At 42.0% G+C, this 22,215-nt stretch overlaps 1 protein-coding gene across 1 annotated transcript in view; it reads left to right on the top strand.

Annotated features, from left to right (window-relative positions):
* The window catches only part of LOC134466166 (supervillin-like), a 96,043-nt gene that overhangs the window by 6,274 nt on the left and 67,554 nt on the right, over positions 1–22,215 (top strand). The window contains exons 6-20 of the mRNA XM_063220062.1: positions 1,176–1,284; positions 2,391–2,789; positions 5,617–5,760; positions 6,692–6,810; positions 7,440–7,685; positions 8,580–8,677; positions 11,799–11,995; positions 12,414–13,016; positions 14,077–14,296; positions 17,171–17,665; positions 18,535–18,662; positions 19,150–19,413; positions 19,664–19,798; positions 20,108–20,217; positions 20,869–21,013. Coding sequence (XP_063076132.1) covers positions 1,176–1,284; positions 2,391–2,789; positions 5,617–5,760; positions 6,692–6,810; positions 7,440–7,685; positions 8,580–8,677; positions 11,799–11,995; positions 12,414–13,016; positions 14,077–14,296; positions 17,171–17,665; positions 18,535–18,662; positions 19,150–19,413; positions 19,664–19,798; positions 20,108–20,217; positions 20,869–21,013 — 3,412 coding nt within the window. The remainder of the gene's footprint in view (positions 1–1,175; positions 1,285–2,390; positions 2,790–5,616; positions 5,761–6,691; positions 6,811–7,439; positions 7,686–8,579; positions 8,678–11,798; positions 11,996–12,413; positions 13,017–14,076; positions 14,297–17,170; positions 17,666–18,534; positions 18,663–19,149; positions 19,414–19,663; positions 19,799–20,107; positions 20,218–20,868; positions 21,014–22,215) is intronic.

Raw genomic sequence — 22,215 nt, 5'->3', positions numbered from 1 at the left:
TGACCTGCAAATCAAGTCTCTTGCTCAAAATCCTTAGTTCGTCTTTCAAAAGCAAGTTTTTGTGTCAATGAACATGACAGTGCCAGCAGAATGGTTAGTCATTGTGTCATAGTGTGTGGACAAGCTAGTCAAATGGATTTGTCATGTTGTCAATTGACTAGTAGACTTTCAAGGATCTTTTCTGAAGCAAAATGTTGTTTAGGTTGGATGGGAAATGTTGTAAATTCGACTTTTTATTACATTGATCAGATGAGATTGTAATAGATATACATTTAGAGTATGACATATTTATTGAAAGGTTTTCTCATTGCAAAATACAAAAAATTCTGGTTGAGATGTCAAAATGCGCCCTCTACCACCCCTTTTTACTTGTCTTGCAGGCCCATGTGACAAAAATATTTGTAAAGCAAAATTAATGTGAAACAATACAATGATACTGTATAAAGTGCACTTACTGTCTTGTGAAATTCTAGGGAAATATTATAATTTTGCGTAGAGTGTAATTATAAAGTGCACATGAGGCAAAGAGTAATATAATGCAGTACAGTGCCTATTGTTGTATTGCATGCCTGTTTTCTCTTTATTTCTCAATATTTACCTGCGAGCAATTTACCAATTCAGATCACAAGAATCCAATGAAATTATACAGTGCTTAACACATGACGGCTTGATAAATCATTTTGCATGTCAAGACTTATACTTTAACCTAGGGCCTAAATGTTTTGGGGGGTGAGATAGTTTCATGTATTCAGTGACAAAGCTTTTTGAGTGATATGACAAAAGCAATTGATAACGTACGAAAAGGCTGAGAATTGTACACAACCATTTCATGGTTGACGAAAGCATTCGCTATATGCTGAAAACTATGAGAAACTGATTTTTATCGTGTGCACAGGTAACTCCAGGAAGTTACAATTGAACAAAAAGTTTTGAGAATTATTATTCTGTTTTGAGAAAGTACAAAACCAATTGAGAAAAACTGTAATTCATTTTGTTACTACATATTCTGCCTGGAACAGCTGCCCGTTTGTCAATGTTGCTTGTTGTTCTCCTGCTGTTTTCTGTCACTGTAGTGTCTGCTGTTGTGTAAACTTTTGACTTATTAGATTCAAACAAATATACCTTCAGGTATCAATCAGGTCTCCTCACCTTGCCTTACTTTACCTCACCACAAGGTCAACAGCATCGGCCGAGCAGCGACTACCAGAGAGCAGATCTCTTGAGGGACAACAGGGATCAGCAGGAGAATTTCGACAGGAGAGAGCAGTCACGGCAGCGCTACGGGTATGGCCACCTTTGTAGTTCAATAGCCACGTCTTACGATGGGTTTCAATAGGGGAAAGGACTACACACTAGGCTAACAGAACATGCCGTTTTTGTAGTCCAATAGCTGTGCTTTATAATGCATTTCATTCTTGCATTTTATTCTCGCAACCCTTACTGCAGGGATGTCAAACTTAAATTGACTGAGGGCCAAAATCAAAACCTGGAACGAAGTCGCGGGCCGAACTCAACAATTATTTTTACAAATGGACTAAAATTGTGCATGCATGCACTTCATACTCGTAGTTAAATTGTGCATAGTCTTTCCCATCATATTTGTTAGTTAAAATGTATCTGCACATTCTGTGACACAGCAAATTCCATGTTTAAGTTGTGTTATGCTATACATCAATGGTGTATGTGGGCCAACTGTAATACACATTTGAAATGATCTCGCGGGCCAAATAAAATGGTTCCGCGGGCCAAATTTGGCCCCCGGGCCTGAGTTTGACATCCCTGCCTTACTGTATCTTGTCATTATTTTTTCCTACATGCATGACTAACTCATGGGGGAGTACTTGTTTGACAGTTTTTGCCACAGAATATTGTATTGCTCATGTTGAAGTCTTGCCAAGAATTCCAAAGGCACATGATTACGTTTAAAAAAGCCTTTAATTTGACGGAATGAAGCGTCGCGACAAGTGATCTTCAGAGCCTATCCTCTAACTCAGGGATGTCAAACTCAGGCCCGGGGGGCAAATTTGGCCCGGGAAGCCATTTTATTTGGCCCGTGAGATCATTTTAATTTGACAGACTGAAGCGTCGCGACAAGTGAGCCTATCCTCTAACTAATCTCTAAGTCCCTATAACAAAGACACGGCTCAGTATAAGTAAGTGGCACTGGTACTCTTGAACCAAGACACCATTTTTGTAGTTTAATAGCCTCATCTTAGAATGGGTTTCAATTTGAGAAAAGACTACAAAAATAAATGGCATCACTAGGCTACCTGAAGAGGCCATTTTTTTTGTAGTTCAATAGCCACGTCTTATAATGGGTTTCTTTGGGATAAAAGACTACACACCTGAGACCAGAGGTTCAATTTACTCCACCTTGATCTCCACAACAGGTATCAGGGTGATGAACCTGGACGAGAGGACAGACGACGAAATGAGTTTGAGGAACCGTCCAGACAACATCACTACGGCTATCCCGAACGAGAGGCCAGGAGAGAAGAGAAAGAGTTCGAGAAAAGGCAACAATCCACGCAGCGCTACGCGTATCCAAGCGACGAACGGGACGAAAGGGCTAACAGTGAAAAGGAATTTCAGCAAATGTCAAGGCAGCGATATGGCTACCAGAACGACGAACCCCGGCGGGAAGCGAGAGACCCAGAGGTGGAGAGAAGAGAGCAGTCTGTTCAACGCTATGGCTACCCCCCCAGCGAAGAGCCAAGAGACATCGAAAGAGGACACCCACAACGGTACGGAGTGACCGAACCAGCCAGAGAGGAACACTACAGTCAAAGGTACGCCCAGTGGTATGCACAGGCTTCGCACATCTGCACAAACTTACTGACTAATTTCCCATAAGTCTCAGCTTCACGTAAAGACGTCACAAATATTACGCATATGATAACATAAACTCTATTGTCTATTTTTACAGATATTTGTCTTGCATGACACTTCTCTACAATCCACATATAGGCTACAGTAAACCCTCCAAAGCACATTCCAATAAATTAGCTAAATTAATACAAATCCTGAATATTGCTAAGCGGTATTAAAAAAGAGGTATGCATTCCCTGTAGATGAGTGTGGGCTACTTGTCTCCTCTTGGTTGAGCAGCGGTATAGAGAGGGGGGTTCTCTGGCAGCAAAGCAGCGGTATAGAAAGGGGGGTTCTCTGGCAGCGGTATAGAAAGGGGGGGTTCTCTGGCAGCGGTATAGAGAGGGGGGTTCTCTGGCAGCGGTATAGAAAGGGGGGTTCTCTGGCAGCAAAGCAGCGGTATAGAGAGGGGGGTTCTCTGGCAGCAAAGCAGCGGTATAGAAAGGGGGGTTCTCTGGCAGCAAAGCAGCGGTATAGAAAGGGGGGTTCTCTGGCAGCGGTATAGAAAGGGGGGTTCTCTGGCAGCAAAGCAGCGGTATAGAAAGGGGGGTTCTCTGGCAGCGGTATAGAAAGGGGGGTTCTCTGGCAGCGGTATAGAAAGGGGGGTTCTCTGGCAGCAAAGCAGCGGTATAGAAAAGGGGGGGTTCTCTGGCAGCGGTATAGAAAGTAAAGGGGGTTCTCTGGCAGCGGTATAGAAAGTAAAGGGGGTTCTCTGGCAGCGGTATAGAGAGGGGGGTTCTCTGGCAGCGGTATAGAAAGGGGAGTTCTCTGGCAGCAAAGCGTTCTGAAACGTCTTCGAGGCGGCAGGTGCTGCTATTCCTGATGTGGCACATGGGAGTTGTGAGTTATGAGTTTCATGAACATGCTACTGAATTGTTACATGGATGCAGAGAATATAGCAGATCAAACCATACAGTATGCTCATTACCTGTTTTACCACATTTTACCTTTGACTGGCCTGCTTTAACACAGTTTCATAATGACATAGTAGCCTGTCACTTCAGAGGAAAATGCTGGATGTTTACATTCTAAAACAAAGCGCCCCTACAAAACTCCCCAGGTAGCCCTGTTGCAGCAGATTGCCACTTAGTTAACACTTAGTTGGCAAAACCTCGTAAAGTAAAATGGTAGTCAATTGAGGAAAACTGTATATATACTGGATATTTGATCATTTTTTGAAGTGGGTATACTATATAGTATATTTGTGCTATTCTAAATAATGGATCAATCAATTTTAAGTGAGGATACTGAAATCCCTGCCTTTTTTTGAGGTGGGTTTACTGCGTATACCTGCGTTCTACGTAGACTACACCACTGTTCGGAGGGGTCCAGAGCAATCTTGGCTGCCATTCTGAGTGTATGTTTTGTGCAACTGTTTGAGAAAAAATTCCCTCCAAGGTGTGGCCTACCAGTTTGGAGTAGGGATGCAAACGATTAATCGATTTATCAATTAATCAACTTTAATCAATCAATGCATTAATCGATTAAAAAACATGAATTGCACATAATTGATCATTCAACTGACAAGAGACCCAGGTGAAATTGGTACGTGAAGAATGTGTGTGAAGAGGGGTGTGAATGGTGGGAATATTTAAATCACCTTTGGATTAAAGAATTGAAATTAATTTAAATGTAGTATTTTATCTCAATACTTAATTACATTTTTAGATTTGTAAGTTTTTTTTCGAGAAACATTGAGATTTCGGGGGGGAAACGCCGCTTATCGATCGATAAGGCTATCAACTAATGATCACTGAATTAATCGATAATTTGCATCCCTAGTTTGGAGCAAATGTTCAGATCCAGTAAAAGGCCAGCATCCTACACAGCGCACCTTTATTTAAACAAATGACCTAATGGGGCACCTAAGTCACGCCCTTCTACTTCCGATCCATGGGGCTGGAGCACTCAAAATTTTGAATGCGAGTTAATGGAGCGAGTCAAGCTAAATCCTCATCCCGTTTGGCATGTGCTCCGGATTTCACATATGATGACAGTGAATTTGAAAGGTTTGGATTTGCGTCATAAGACCACTCATTTTCGACACGCAAGAAATGTTATTTTAGCTTTTGTGCAAAACTGTGTTAGAGACTACACGTGCGCCTCGCATAGGCCTATCTGACGTGAACCGAGGCACAGCCAACCCTACCGCTGCACCGTGGCTTAAGTGACTGCAAGTCGGACATGCGACGTCTGTTGTGTAGTCCAAATAATTACATATTTTTGCACACACACACAACTCAAAAATCGCTTGCCAAGTGAAGTCAACAAGCACACCATTGGTTGTTATTAATTCTGAGGCACAGCATATGTGTGATCGACGGGGAAATGCGAGGTGGGTCGGAAAATAGCTTTGATCAGTCCATTACAGCCCAGTCAAAAGTGTTTGCGTTCCCAGCCCCACAAGCCGCCCGGAAGGGGTGGAGACTTAGGTGCCCCATTAATGAACTGCCTAACTCATTCTCCCTGTAATCTGCAGCAGGGAGGAGATAGCAGGTATGGACAGAAGACAACAGCGTGGGCCCATATAAGTAACATAAGAGAGCCATGTGTTATATTATCTGCAGCAGGGAGGAGATAGCAGGTATGGAAAGAAGACAACAGCGTGGGCCTATATAAGTAACATAAGAGAGCCATGTTGTTATATTATCTGCAGCAGGGAGGAGATCACAGGTATGGAGAGAAGAAGACAACAGCGTGGGCCTATATAAGTAACATAAGAGAGCCATGTTGTTATATTATCTGCAGCAGGGAGGAGATAGCAGGTATGGAGAGAAGACAACAGCGTGTTGCTGGAGCTGCACAGGAGGAGGCGGAGAGTGAATACCACAGGATACAGCAGTCGGTTCAGCGTTACGGTTATCAGAACGACGAGAGACCACAGCCACAGAGGTACACGTCAAGAGGACATTTTTGTGGTTCTATAGCCACAGCTTATAATGGGCTTCAATAGGAGAAAAGACTACACACCGCGTAGGCCACCCGAAGAAGCCATTTTTGTCAAGTAATGTCAAATAGACTTTATTGGCTATTTCTTAACATGCACTGGTCATAAAAAGAATTGAAATGACTTTCACATGCAGACATACTTTAGGTATAATATAAACATGGACAGTATAGACACACATGCAGTACTCGTGATAAACTTGCAGGCTTTTAACATGCAAGACTGGACAACAGAAGACATACAGAGAACATATATTAAGAAGAGGTTTTTGTTGTGCATTTACAATAATGTCCTAGTGTAACAAGTCTGACCTGTTAATAGTAGCATGGTGAAAACTCATAGGAAGTAGGTCATTTGTAGGAGCATACATGTATATTTGCATTGTCCTCGTATGACATTCTAAGTAGGGATGGCGAAAATGTTTAAATATCTTAACCGGTTACTGATACTCATTAACCGGTGGTTAACCGGTTAACCGGCAATCTTAAATGATATAACGTTCGCGTGCCTGATAGGCACAGCACTGAATTTTTTAAATTTTATTTTTCACATAAGCCTTTCTTTTTGCTGCTCAGACAGGACCTGTCATGTCCAGCCAGTGTCGCAGATGGAAAATGCTGAATTATCGTACCAAAACCTCAAAATTATAGTTGTTGGGGGCTTTTTGGGAGAAAATTATTATCATAATTATTATTACCGGTTAACCGGAGGTAGAAAATTTTACCGGTTACCGTTGATACGGTCGACTATCGGTTAACCGGTTACCGGTTAACATCCCTAATTCTAAGTTAGTGGTAATAGTATTGGTGCCAAGAAATAAATAACAAAGTCAAAGCTAGACAGCTAAATGTGTGTTGTGTATATATTTACACATAGGTACACGACTACTATTATGCCTGCTGGCCAAGAGCCGCAACTGCAGCCAGCTCAGCCTGTTGAACACCAGCCGCAGGCTAAACGGACGGAGGTGCAGTGGAGACCGGGCCCTAGAGAAGGTGAGTGGACTATTTTTGTAGTTCAAAAGCCGTCTTTTGCAAAAGGCTTAAATGGGAGAAAAGACTACAAGAGCACTTGTCCCAGGGCCCAGGGCCCTCGTGTTTGGGTGTTGGGGGCTCCAACAGTGTTTTGCCCTGTGTGTAATTGTTCTGCCAATGTCTTAAATCTTAAATGCTTCATGCAGCTCTAGGCGCCAGAGCCATTGTTGCGCAACACAACATCCAGCTTCAATGAGTTAAATCAATGCTCTTAAAGGGGTATGCCACTATTTTGGGGCTTAATACAGTTAAAACCGTTGGTCAAGGTTTATAAAGGTGGTAAAGCTTCAAGACAAGTTAAAAGAGGGAGCATGTCGCTAAGCTAGTGAAAGTCAATGGATGCGTGTAGCATGCTACAATGCTACACGGATCCATTGACTTTCACTGGCTTAGCGACATATTCCCTCTTTTAACTGGTCTTAAAGCAAGACAATGATTAACATGAAAAATAAGACACTTAACCACCTTTATAAACCCCAGCCAACGATTTTAGCTGTATTAAGCCCCAAAATAGTGGCATACCCCTTTAAGTGTTGAATTGCATTTTTTGTTGTGCAGTCTGTGAGTCTAATTGCCTCAATATCCTGAAGGTTACAGAACGTCAACGGAGGTGACACCAGAAAGTTATCCTGCGAGAAGGGAAACGGAACGTCAGACCAGAGAAAGAGGAGCAGTGGATGGAGGTGGAGAAGAAGTGGAGCAGAGGAGGAGAAGAGGAGGAGGAGAGGACCGAGGGATGATGAGAAGAGATGAGGAAGAAATGGAAGTAGATTACGAAGGGAAAGAACCTCAGAGAACGACAGCACGGCCTGTGGAAGAACGACTTCATGGAGAAGGTAAGGGAGCCATTTTTGTAGTTCAATTAGCCTGGTAAACCAGCGCCACCTGCTGGACGCCGAAAATGTTCAGCTGCGAGTGGGTCTGGCCTCGGATCTGAGAACGTTTTGAACACTGTGCCCTGAGTCTGGCAAAACCAATCACAACGCACGGATTTGTTTTGAATCAAAGCGGGCGGGGTTTTGAGGGAGTGATGACGAAGCTCGCAACACCATTGGGAAAGCACATCAACGGCAAAGATCGCCGATTGGTCAGAGCGCTGGCACGGTTTGAAAAAACAACAGGTTGTTCTCATCAACAATCTTCGGAGGTAACGTTCATCGGGGCCAGACTAAATTACTCCGGTCTCACATTTAGGCTGGTTTATCAGGCTGTGTTTTATACTGGCTTTCAATAGATTGACTGAAGAGACCATTTTTGTAGTTTAATAGCCATGTTGTATACTGGGTTTCAATGGCAGAATGGACTACACACTAGGCTGTAGTTGTAGAAAAGACAGCCCTAACAATGTAAACTCTTCATGACCATAAAACATTTATGACATTGATATTATGTTTATGGCACGTCGAGGACACTGACACTGACACTCAGGGGCGGAGCACTGGTATTGGGACAGGGGGGGCGGGAGATGTGTCAGAGGCATTGGGCCCACGAAATATCGTAGAATGGGGCCCCTACAAGATGTTTGGCAATTGAAAGCCACTGGCAGCCCCCCCCCCCCCCCAAGTGGTGAGGCCGGGGGTTCCTGGCCCCTATGCCCCTCCCTCTGCTCCGCCCCTGCTGACACTATTATGACACTGATATGTCATACGTATGGCGCCTGTGTCAAGTAAAGTGCAATTCATAATTGCTGCATAAGGGTCTAAAGCGTTTGAATAATTGCAAATTCGCAGCCTCCCGCCAAAGAGGGGGAGAACGCCAGCGGTGGGAAGCCCAGGCGACTAGAGAGGAGGCTGGAGCAGAACCCCACGCAACGCAGCAGGTGGAGGAGGTGGGTAGAGGCCATTTTTGTAGTTCAGTAGTGTAATTCAACAGTGTTTTTGTAGTTCAATAGCTTGTTTTACAGTTGGTTTCAGTAGGGCTCGAAAGTCCCGCTCCCTTAGTTCCACATTCACGGGACCTTAGCTGACCATATATCAACATGGTAGCGAGTAAATATCTTCTGATTCCAGTCATCATCTGCGCTGGGCTACAAGTACAGGTATGCTGTTTAAAGGGACACTGTGCAGGAAATGCTCAAAAAGGTATTGCAACTATGCTGCTCATTGAAACTGGACTGCCTATTGCCAAATTTGATGACACATGAAAGTTTACTAAGTAATAAACTGTTTTCTGGTATGTCCCAAGCACAGTCATTTTTGGAGCCAAAAATGGCTATTTCTGGAAATTCAAAAGGGCGGACCATGGAGAAGTTCCCCTTTTCATGTTTGAAAAGTGCAATTTCTCCAGTCATAATGAATACTTGGAGTTTGATGGTGGTGGTAAGTATTCATGAAAAAGGAAACATTAGTGAATGGGCAGCATGAATCCTGGAAATAAACAACTAAAAATCTTGTACAGTGTACCTTTAAGGAGCTAAACTAAGATTATTCATGAAGAAGTATCAATATTTTATTTCAGAGGCCGCTTGCATGAAAAATGTGAAGAAACACACCCTTCTAAATCGTTTGGTGTTTGGTACGAAAAATTATACAAAAATATCAGAAACAACAAGTGTGAAGCCCGTGGCACAATTCAAAGGGTACCATAATATCATTTTAATACCGCCATTGGATTACATGCTAAAATGTTTAGCTAAAAACGCAGCGAGGTCCCATTAAATCGGAGGATGTGACGTCTCTTTCAAGCCCTATGGGATACAAGACTACACACTAGTGCTACCTGAAGAGGCAAATTTTGTAGTTCAATACCAATGGTATATAATGGGTTTCAATTGGATAAAAGACTACAAAGCAGTATAGGATTTCCCAGGCTAGCTCTGTGGAAGCAAGTGGTGCATCACTGTCAGGTGTGAAACCTAAAAGTAAATTCATGGCGTTAGTACAACACTAGTACATGGTATTACACAGCTGTTACACCAGTTACTCCTAATAGGATAGCTAGACTGTGTTGAAAAACACTAAAAACCCATCAGGGACCCATCACAAACTTGATCCAACTAGCGCAGAGTTAGCTGATCATATGACAAATACACAGGTCCAATGGTTACTCTACTGCAGTAGACTATCATTTATTTAACTGAAGACGCCATTTTTGTAGTTCAATAGCCACGTCTTACAATGGGTTTAAATAGAGTAGAGCAGTGGTGCTCAAACTGTGGTACGGGTACCACAGGTGGTACTTGAGACATCTCTGGTGGTAGTTGGAAGAATTCATTTTTTTGTGCATTGATTTGAAGGCTGATTAAGTTGTTGCAGTCGAAAATGTCTCTTTGGTCTCATTTTGTAATATTGAACTGTATGAATCTGAAAACATAATGCAGAATAATACTAGGCAAGCAAGAAATTTACAAACTTGCACTGAATGTGACCGTAGCTGTTGATGCCGTCATGAACCTCTCCTGTATTGACTGGCAAAAGTGAATATGGAAGACGTTCGCTGCAATATTCTAATGTTGGTTGTCGAGGTGGTACTCGGAGAGCTCAATATTTTCACACAAAACGTTTGAGAACCGCTGCTCTATTGGTTACGGGTTAGATTAATTACCTGTATTTGAAGGAAACTGTGTTTCTCTTTTTCACTTTTACTTTCGACATCTCTGGTTAAGGTTCGTGTGATGAATTCATTTTTAACAGAACGATAATAAGCCAATCAACCTACTATTTAAGATTCTGGTAATGTTGTAGGAATGTTGTAGGAATACGATCTTCAATGGCTTTTTGAATGATTCATGTGAATTGTAATACTGGGCGCAATAATTCAAAGTGATTGTTGTATGTTTTATTTCTATCTATTTGCCAAAGGGGCAATAAGTCATCTCACCACTTCTAACCCCTTAGTGCCTCTGTTATAACCTTATCGTCACCAAAATGGTAATGACCAAGTCTTAATCGGTCACTTGAGACTCTCTGCAGTGTCATACTCATACCAATGTTGTTCAAATGTAATTGAGAAGTTTCAACAGAATAGGTCTGTGAACGTGCCCCTCTAGCTGTTATCAATGAGCCCTAAACTCTGTTTGCCAAACTTGGTAAGAAGTATCTTAAAGCAAATATCTGGAGTTGAAGCCTTTTATTGCATATTTGGAAAGAAATGTGGCCAACTGACCTGGCCATGAATAAATAACCTCAATTGGATATATTTTGGGAAGGTTTGATCATATGCTTCAAAGCTTTGGAACCAGCTTCCAGATGACGTAAAAAATGCACCCACTATTGATAGCTTTAAATCTAGACTCAAGACAAAGCTGTTCTTAGATGCTTTCCCCTAGCTTAAATTATATATCATTTTTATTTTTTTTATTTTATGTTTATGTTTAGTTTTTATTTTATTATTATTATTATTATTTAACCTTATGTTTTATCTTAATGCTTAAATGTCCTTTGACTTGATTTTATTTCCGTCTTTCTTCCCCGCTTCCTTTCTTTTTGCATTTGTTAGAGTTGCACCTGTGTGTGAAATACGCTATACAAATAAAGTTGCCTTGCCTTGCCTTGAACAAAAAACCCCAAGCCCAATGTGCTTAAACCCCAAGCCCAATATGCTTAAACCCCAAGCCCAATGTGCTTAAACTACAATTCCAATGAACTGTCAAAAACCACCAGCAAGATGAGATTCCACTGGTGTACTCTGAGAGTGTGTGTGTGTGCGTGTGCGTGTGCGTGTGTGCGTGTGTGTGTGTGTGTGTGTGTGTGTGTGTGTGTGTGTGTACCTTGCGGTTGGTGCAGAGGTTAGCGGCTGGTATCTGCAGGGTGACTGTGTAGTCGGTGTGTGTGTGTGTGTGTGTGTGTGTGTGTGTGTGTGTGTGTGTGTGTGTGTGTGTTTGTGTGTGTGTGTGTGTGTGTGTGTGTGTGTGCGTGCGCGCACGCACATTCGTAATCTATAGAGTTGTACTACTGGGTACTAAGTGGTTAACTTCACAACATTGTCTGCCAACGATCTTCTCCACACAGCAGAGAAGGCAGCGTGGTGTTCCAAGGAGGGAAGTATCAGCCTATGAGGAACCACAGAGCAGTCAACCAACCAATCAGGAAGTACCGAGCAGTCAACCAACCAATCAGGGGACAGCGGAATCATCTCCTTCCATGAGAGAACCCCAACCCCCACAGCAAGCGTCCAGGATGGAGATAGAACCAGCACCAAGGCCCAGGTTGGAACCCAAGATCTAGACTTATGGCAGCTATAGTTGAAGTTCTGTCATGAATAAACACTGTGATTCAATGGCTATTAAAACTACAACTATGGAGCTTTCAGAGGAGCATTTATACAGTATATACAAAAGACAAACCGCTGTAACTCTTGCTTCGTGGTAAATTGAGAAAAAGGACTTCAAAGTTTACTTTCCATGGCATGGTGGACGAAAGCATTTGCTATACGTACTGTATGTTAAAAACAATGAGAAACACGTGCACAGGTGTTGACCAGGAATTGACAATTGAACAAAAACTTTTGAGAATTATTATTCTGTTGTGAGAAATGTACAACACCAATTGAGAAAAACTGTAACACAAAGTGAACATTTCTCATAGAATTGGAAATGACCTTGTCACTTTTTCTTCCCTTGTCAGGATGAATCGAGAACCCCACCAAAGCTCTAGAACGGGAGAACCACAAAGTTCCAGGGGGATGGAACCAAAGTACAGTTCTAGGGTGGAACCAAGAACAGAAACAGAGAGTTCTCAAATGGAAGCCCAAAGTCCAAAGGTTGACCCAGAACCACGACAGTCCTCCAGGGTGGAACCACCAACGCAAAGGGTGGAACCTAGAACCTCCAGGCTGGAACCACAACAGTCCAGTTCAAAGGTTGAACCAGAACCACAACGGACATCTAGGGTGGAACTACCTATGCAAAGGGTGGAACCAAGATCCAGACTTGAACCTCAAAAAGACCCCCAAAGCTCTCAAATGGAAACACAAAGTCCCAAGATGGAACGAGAACCGCCTCAACGTTCCAGAATGGACACAGGAAGTTCTAAAATTGAACCAGAACCCCTGCAACAGACCCCAAGGGTGGGACTTCCGGTGCAAAGTTCTAGAACCTCCCGGATGGAACATCGAACAGAAACACAAAGCTCCAAAATGGAGGCAGAAGAAAGTTCCAGGACTGAAAGACAGACCTCCAGGATGGAAGTACCGATGCAGAGTTCAAGGCTAGAACATCACAGCTCCAGGTAGGACGATATTACTATTAGTGCATTCATGTGGTCTTCTGAAGTAGATATTATCTAGTTGCGAAGTGGTATTTACAAGTGTGTTGCGTTCATGTGCTTTTTTGATGTTGTTTACAAATTAAAGATGGCGAACCAGAGTGAGACTTTTTACTAAAACGATTATAGACTGTTGTTCATCAGCTACAGCAAGCAAATGAATTAGGAAGTCAAATGTAAAAAATTGGTTTATTTTCTGACACTGTCATTTACCATGAACATACTGAATGCCGGTTTTTGAGTAGGCCTAGCCTATTGCAACTTAGCGGTTGCCATGGCGAGAGTAGAGCCAACTGTTGTGCGCGTCATCATCTTGTAAACTCGTTTCTTAAAATTTTCTACGAGTTGTCCAGTGGTAAATACCAGAAGCGGTGGCGTTCATGTGTGCTTCGAATGTCGGCGTTTGGTATTTACGATAATTACGAGACCACATGAACGCACTACATATCTATACCAGAGATTCTCCTTAAGTATATAGAGATATGCCAACATAATAGGTTTCTATGGGCACCTAACATGACCAGGTTCCGGTCTGCCTAAAGGGGCGTGTCATAATGCTCCTAGAATGAATAGAACAGACCTTTGGGCTGCCTAAAGGGGGATCCCCCCCCCCCTTGCAATAGTAGAACCCGGAAACATGGAACCTCTCTCTTATCTACTCTCTCTGTCTATAGTATAGCCCAGAGCATTTTACAAACATTCCCTTGATATGATATAGTTGCTATCGTGATGAACTAATTTTATACATTTTTACAGCCAATTTAATATGATTAAATAACTTTTCTTGTTGTCTGTAACATTATATCAGCTAATGTACAATGTAGTATTATTTAATAACATTTCATGTTGTCACTATGCGCACTCTAAGCTCATATAACTGTAAAAAAAGAATAAAAAGATTCATTTTAAAGAAACACGCGACACAACAGCATAATTACATGAGAAAATAAAAAGAATAGCTGAAAACATATGCAATTGTGTTTTAATGTGACATGCATTGTTATCATGTCACCATATCACCCAGCACCCACTCCCGGATGGAACACCAAACCGGTACACAAATCTCCAGAATCGAACCTCAAGGCTCTCGAATGGAATCCCAACAGCAGCGTTCCAAAATGGAACCTGAACAGGGTTCTAGAACCGACCTACCAGTTAGGGAGCCGCAACAGAGCCCGCGAATGGAGAGGAGGAAGGTTCCGAGAAGGGACTCTGACAGTGGAGCAGAGGAACCACAAGGAGAGGTGTGTATTCTAAAAGTCCACTCTGTAATAGAGCTTGAAAGTCCCGCCCCTTAGTTCCGCATTTCACGCGACCTAAGCTGACCATCTAACAACATGGTAGCGAGTAAATATCTTCTGATCTCAGTCATTACATGCGTTGGGCTACAAATATGTTGTTTAAGAGGATAGATAAAGATTATTCATGCAGAAGTATCAATGTTTTGTTCCGAGGTCGTCTGCATGAAAAATGTGAAGAAACACAGCTTTCTAAGAGGTTTAGGGGTTCGTACGAAAAATTAAACAAAAATATCAGAAACAACATACGTGGAGTTCGTGGCACAACTCGAAGGGGATCGAAATATAATTTTAACACCGCCATTGGATTACATGCTACGATTTTCGGCTAAAAAACGCTGTTGAGGTCCCAAAAAAATCGGGGGAAGTCACTTTCAAGCTCTATAGTTTCTTTAGCAGTGTCTTTCCAGAATTTGTGCTGCCCATTCACAAATGTTACCTTTTATATGAATACTTAACACCACCATCAAATTATGAAGACTGAATTTGACACTTGGAAAATAGGACGGCATGAAAACGCCCAAAACTAGTATTAAATATTCATTCTTGCTGAGGGAAATAATGTTATGTCTTGACTGAATTTGTGCTGCCCATTCACAAATGGTACCTTTTTCATGAATACTTACCACCACCATCAAATTATGAATACTGAATCTGACATTTGGAAAACAGGACGGCGTGAAAACGCCCAAAACCAGTATTAAATATTCATTCTTGCTGAGGGAAATAATGTTATGTCTTGAGTTTGAATTTGTGCTGCCCATTCACAAATGTTACCTTTTTCATGAATAGGGCTAAAAGTGCCCGCACCAACTTTGATGTTGAATAATTCCTTAACGACTGAAGCTATGACTACAAAAATTGGTGACTTGTCCTAAAATTTAGTTGGCTACAGTTTAGTACCAAAAGATGATGTTTATCATTTTTGGCGTTGCCATGGCAACGGTTTTCTGACGGGTATGTCTGACCGAAAATCACTGATCTAAGTCTCATTATTGTTCCTTTTTCAATTTTTTTTTAATTTCCATTAGCATCAGACAGCTCTGTGAGCATTAAAGTGGTCTGAAGCATATAATCATTAAAATTTAACTGCATTACCTAAATTTGATGGAAAATACATTATGGCGAGATTTTGGGCATTATAATCAGATGATGTCATAATGACATCATAATACCAGATAATGACACAAAAATTATGTCCATAATTTAGATGTCCATATGTAGATCATCTCCCCAAAGTTTGGTGGTCATACCTTATTCCGTTCATGAGTTATGGGGTGGGGGGTGGGGGGGGGGGGTGGTAGTGGGGGGCAGGAATGCCAAAAAAGCCCAGTCTGAATAGGGTTAAGATGTTTGTATTTAGCGTTACTATTGCTAGAGGTGTAATTCATAGCCTTCATGGCAAATCAATTTGATTATTTTTGATACGTTGCCCCTCAATGTGTGCCGTTCCACCAGTAGAACGCCATAATAGTCACGAAAAACCTTAACTACCAATAATACGTGACTACCATAGTAGTACCAGGGGACCTATCTATCTATCTATCTATCTATCTATCTCTCTCTCTCTCTCTCTCTCTATCTATCTATCTATCTATCTATCTATCTATCTATCTATCTATCTATCTATCTATCTATCTATCTATCTATCTATCTATCTATCTATCTACGTGGCTATACTCATGAACGGCCATTCGGATACTTTGCTCGTAAATGTGCGTTACGCCCCTTTATGGGTGAAAACAAACCGAATGTCTCATCAACTTACATGCTACATCGGCTTGTTTGAACAGCCGGTAACAGAACACGTTTTCCGCATGTTGCGCGTGAACAACGCTGGTCTACAGGTCTGTATCTTTTGTTTATTAACCCCTTAATGCGCGCCGTACCTCCTGAGGCACGCTGTAATAGACATTGAAATGTAACTACCATAGCACTACAATACTATGACACAACACAGGCCCTTTAGTAATGCACCACAACTTGGTCATTACCATACTGGTAACAATGAATTTATAAAGCCGCGCCTTAAGGGGTTAAACCCCAACATCACCAATTGACTTGCATGGGTTGTTTTCCACCACAAATGGGCGTAACGCATATGGAAAATGTCACGCCATTCATGAGTACTCTAAGAGAGTGGGAGTCAGGGCTAGGAAGATTATGCAGGATGTCTCACACCCCAACTCTTACATGTTCACCCTACTTAAGTCCTGCAGACGACTCAGAACCATTCAGGCCAGAACTGAAAGAATGAGGAAAAGTTTTTACCCCCAGGCAGTGCGACTGCTGAACAGAGACTTTTAAAAAAAATAATTTTCTTTGTTATTTTTCTTTAACTTATTTCTCACCTTTTATTTCCTTTTTTACTTTACTTCTTTAATTTTTAAGATGCAGAGCTGATGACCCCATCATCATTTCACTACAATTACCATGTATGTGACAAATAAAAAGTACTTGAACTTGAACTTGAGTATGGGGCACCTAAGTCACGCCCTCTACTTCCTGGTTCATGGGGCAGTAAGTTGCAAAAAATTGAATGGAAGTGAACGAGGCGAGTTGTGGTGGATTTGTGGTGCATAGGTGGAGGTCCAAGGCTTGGATTGTTGTCGAAAAACCACTAAGCATAGTAATTATTTTTGGACTCCCTCTGCCCCATGAACCAGGACGTAGAGGGCGTGACTTAAGTGCCCCATAGGACTACAACTATGTTCTCTTCAGGTAGCCTAGTGTGTAGTCTTTTCTCCCACTGACACCCAGTATAAAAACTCTTATAGAACTACATAAAAATGACCTCTTCCTCCTTCCCACGGCTTGTAGGAGAAAGTTCAAACAGAAGGTCTGCTCCGCAGTCGCAAAGCCGTCCTCCCCTCCGAAATACGCCGGCGCCAGAGAAGTATCGACCTGCCAGACAACCAATCCACCCAATCGGACGAGGCCAAGAAGACCTCCGGCGAATCAGAGAGGAGGATCGTTGCCGCTGACGACCAATTGGACGAAAGCAGGAAGTTGACCGGGGAATCAGAGGAGAGGCGGGGGAGGAAGGCGGCGCGTGATGGCAGCGAGGTTATCGTCCAATCAGAGGAGAGGCAGCAGAGGGTCGTTAGCCAACCAGAAGACAGGAGTCAACCTCCAAGCGATTCATTGAACGAGAGGCGAACAGTCGTCAGCCAATCGGACGATAGGCAGAAGCCTGTTACTGAAACAACTGTTGCTCAATTGGATGATAAGAGGAGGTTTGTCAGCCAATTGAATGAGGAGGAAGCGAAAACGGGTGTGGCTGTGGTCAGCCAATGGAACGAAGGCGTTGGGGAGGTATGTTCATTTATGTTTAGCTAATGCTAATAATGGCCACTTTTGTGATGGTGCATTTCTAACCATTGCATACTGCACAGATGCGTCGTCACGAGCATGGCCAATGTTTGTGGCAATGGATGTTGTACATGAGATCAACTTTCGATACTTTATTTGTTACTTATTTGATAATCACAATAATAATAACAATACATTGGTTTTGACTAGCGCTTTTCTTGACACTGAAAGACAGTTTACAGACCATATCACATAAAAACAAAAACATATGCAGACACTCAAAGATATACAGACACAAAGTACAAAATAGGGACACAACAAAAATAGACGGCTATGGAAGGTGTATGTCCATGATGATGTGGAGTGTTTGTAACCCAAAATCAGGAAATCTGCGTTGACCATGTATGCAATGATGAGGAGGAGATGTGGGAATCATGCGGCAGACTAAGATGCTGTTTCCACGTAGCAGGATATTTTTTTAGCAGGGTATTTTTTTCTCCTGCTAGGTGTAAATGCAACATGTGGATAAAAAAAATCCTCCATTGTAACAAATGCGTTTCAGACCCCTAAACAGGATATTTTTTTCTCCTGCTATTTTTTTCTCCTGCACCTGGATTTTTAAATATCTGCTACGTGGAAACAGAAGGCCAAAACCAATGCAAAATTAATACAAGCAGAAAAAAATATCCACATATAAAAATATCCAGCCACGTGGAAACAACACCTTAGATGAAGAATAAATGTTTAATCTTATCCATTACAATTCGTATTCTCTGTCTCTCTCTTTGTCTTTTCCTCTCGCTCTTTTGCGCTGTCTGTCTGTCTGTCTGTCTGTCTGTCTGTCTGTCTGTCTGTCTGTCTCTCCCCAACAGGTGCAGGTGCGGAGACGCAGGGTCGGCCAGGCGGAGGAGCGATCCGGAGAGATGCCAGTGAGACGCAGGCGCATCAGTCAGTCCAGCGACGACTTGGAAGGACAACGCGTCCGAAGAATCAGCTTGAAGTTAGGGATGCACCGATACACATTTTTTCACTTCCGATCCGATCCCGATATCTAAATTTGGATATCTGCCGACACCGATACTACTCCGATCCTATACCAAAACCACATATATGCATGGGTTTCAACTTGAGGTAGGCCCAAGTAGACTATTTGGTCAGAGAAGGAAGTCAGAAGAACAGGAAACCAATTAATAAGTAACAAGTATCAAGTAAAGAAGTGACAATCCCATCCTGAAAACTAATATGCAAGTGAAATTAGCATTACACCTGGCTCAACCCGATACCGATACCGATATCCCATCCCTACTTGAAGTACGTACCATTTCATGTCTTATTCACTTTTAAATGGTTTTTGATTAAGCTTTAACTTAAGTGCAATTAACTTTTATCAAATTTAGTGGAAATGTAATAAACTGAGGGACAACGCGTGAGGAGAAAGCTCACTCTTGCCTCTCATTTGAACGGTTTCGTAATGTTTTGTCTTTTAGCCAATCGGAGGAGGACTTTGAGATGGCCGAGGTGGACGAGGGGCCGGACGATGAATCAGAGTCCAGGAACAACAAGGCCCTCAACCAATCAGAGGAAAGGATGGAGGTGTGTTCTCCGACGGAAAGGAGAGAGGAGAGGCGAGGAGAGGAGACGGTGTCGATGAGGCCGAAAGTGAGAACTCGCTCCATGTCCGACGTGGGGGTGTTGACAACGTCCAGACGTTCTGGATTTCGAGGATCGGAGCGAAACATCGCCCATGCCAGGTATTGTAGTTCACTAAACAAGTCTTATAATGGGTTTCAACTGAAGAAAAGACTACACACTAGGCTGCCTGAAGTAGTTCAATAGCCACGTCTTATTATGGTGACTAGGCCTACACACTAGACTAACAGACTTACTATTTTTGTTGTTCATTAGTCGTGTGTTGAGTGTGTTATAATGGATTTCAGTGGGGATAAACAACTACAAATGGCTAAATGGTTCCACTATATTCATCTATCCATTTCCCTGTAGCAGGGCGACGGCTTTAGACGGAGGAGGAGGTGAAATGGGAGGAGCTGGAGGTGGAGGAGGTCTGGACACTAGAGTCTCCGTGGCCAAGCTGAGACACTCCTACCTGGAGAACGCCTCCGGACGCAAGCCTGAACCGTAAGTATCATAGAGGCCATTTTTGTAGTTCAATAGCTGTGTCTTACAATGGATTTCAATGAGAGAGAAGACTACAAATAAGGCTACATACGGCTGTCTGAAGAGGCGATTTTTGTTGTTCAATAGCCACGTCTTATGATGGGTTTCAATGGCAGAGAAGACTACAAATGAGCATTAAAATGGATGACTGAAGAACCCTCTTTAATAGTTCAGTAGCCACGTATTACAATGGGTTTGCATGGGAGAGAAGACTACAAATAAGGCTACAAATGGCCAATTGTGGTTATATCTATTATATTTGCATTTCAGAGAGGTGAAACCAGACACACAGGGGGCAGAAGGTGACAACACTGTTACCGAGGTAACCACCATGTCTTCCACAACAGTGGCGGCAGCTGCATCTGACTGGGAGAAAGCAGGTTTGTTCAACTCTGAAATGCTACACGTTAATTAGCACGTCAATTAGCACGTTAATTAGCACCTGAATTACAGGTTTGTTCAACTCTGAAATGCTACACGTTAATTAGCACGTCAATTAGCACGTCAATTAGCACCTGAATTACAGGTAATGATACATGCTAATTCTCAACTCTGAGATGGTACATACCGTATTAATTAGCATCTAATGATACATGCTAATTCATGGGAAAGACAGGAATCACTGGAGCATCTTCAGATGTGGAAATTAACTTGTTTTATTGGGCAAGCGCCAAGACTTGGAACCATGACTTGGCGCTTGCCCAATAAAACAAGTTAATTTCCACATCTGAAGATGATTTCTTCCCCTGCATTTACCAAGTCCTTTCCCATGACGCACCAGATTGTGAAGTGCAGTAGCGCGGAGGATATCTCTCCTTACTACATGCTAATTCATGTTAATGCATTAATCACAGGTTTATTCATTACTTATTTATTATATATTATTATCAATGATACATACATATATTGTTGTATTTACATTAATGTATTAATATAATTGTATTTATCTATGTGTAATTGTCATATCATTTTGTGAACTAGAAATGTTAATTAATCTAAGACTATAATTTGTAAATATTCAATTTTACTAGTGGGAGCAGCAGCAGCTGTGCAAGTGGGTGTGGCCACAGCTAGGCCCCGCCCCCGGCGCTACATTGCCCCGGGAGACGACAGGAAATCATCTGAGAGGTTCCACACACAGCCAATCACCTCCGCCGAACGGCTGGAATCTAACAGGTCAGCAGTGGTCTAGTGGTTAAGGAGATGGGCTTTGAATAACTGACAATGTGGACGTCCACTTAACGTCCACTTCACGTGTACGGTATCTGTACGAACGGTTAGAATACATGAAAACAGATCATGCCTTGCACACAGGAGCGCATGTCCGGACCGATCGGACATGTCCGCTATGCTCCTTGAAAATAGAACTCGATTCTATTTTCCTACGCGGACATATGTGTTCAATGAGCATTGAAAATGAATGGCTGCTGTCCGCAGATAGAACGTGGACGCTGATTGTGCAGTGTGCAATGCTCCCGGAGACGTTAAGTGAGCGCGAGTATCTCGGTGTGCATCTACCGTGAGAGGGCGCGAGTATCTCGGTGTGCATCTACCATAAGAGGGCGCGAGTATCTCGGTGTGCATCTACCGTAAGAGGGCGCGAGTATCTCGGTGTGCATCTACCGTAAGAGGGCGCGAGTATCTCGGTGTGCATCTACCGTAAGAGGGCGCGAGTATCTCGGTGTGCATCTACCGTAAGAGGGCGCGAGTATCTCGGTGTGCATCTACCGTAAGAGGGCGCGAGTATCTCGGTGTGCATCTACCGTAAGAGGGCGCGAGTATCTCGGTGTGCATCTACCGTAAGAGGGCGCGAGTATCTCGGTGTGCATCTACCGTAAGAGGGCGCGAGTATCTCGGTGTGCATGTACCGTAAGAGGGTTGCAGGTTAGAATCCTTCCACATCCTACCGCTCTCCATGGCCAGAGTGCCCTTCAGCTTATATTATATTATGTTATATTATACTATACTATATTATATTATATTATACTATACTATATTATATTATATTATATTATATTATATTATATTATATTATATTATATTATATTATATTATATTATACAGTATTATATTATATTATATTATATTATATTATATTATATTATATTATATTATATTATATTATACTATATTATATTATATTATATTATATTATACTATATTATATTATATTATATTATATTATATTATATTATACTATACTATACTACGGTATATTATATTATACTATACTATACTATACTATATTATATTATATTATATTATATTATATTATATTATACTATATTATATTATATTATATTATATTATATTATATTATATTATATTATACTATACTATATTATATTATATTATATTATATTATACTATACTATACT

This window comes from Engraulis encrasicolus, chromosome 16, assembly GCF_034702125.1.
Source record: "Engraulis encrasicolus isolate BLACKSEA-1 chromosome 16, IST_EnEncr_1.0, whole genome shotgun sequence".
Classification (NCBI taxonomy): domain Eukaryota; kingdom Metazoa; phylum Chordata; class Actinopteri; order Clupeiformes; family Engraulidae; genus Engraulis; species Engraulis encrasicolus.
The sequence above is the reverse complement of the archived record's forward strand: the minus strand, read 5'-3'. Positions and strand labels throughout refer to the sequence as shown.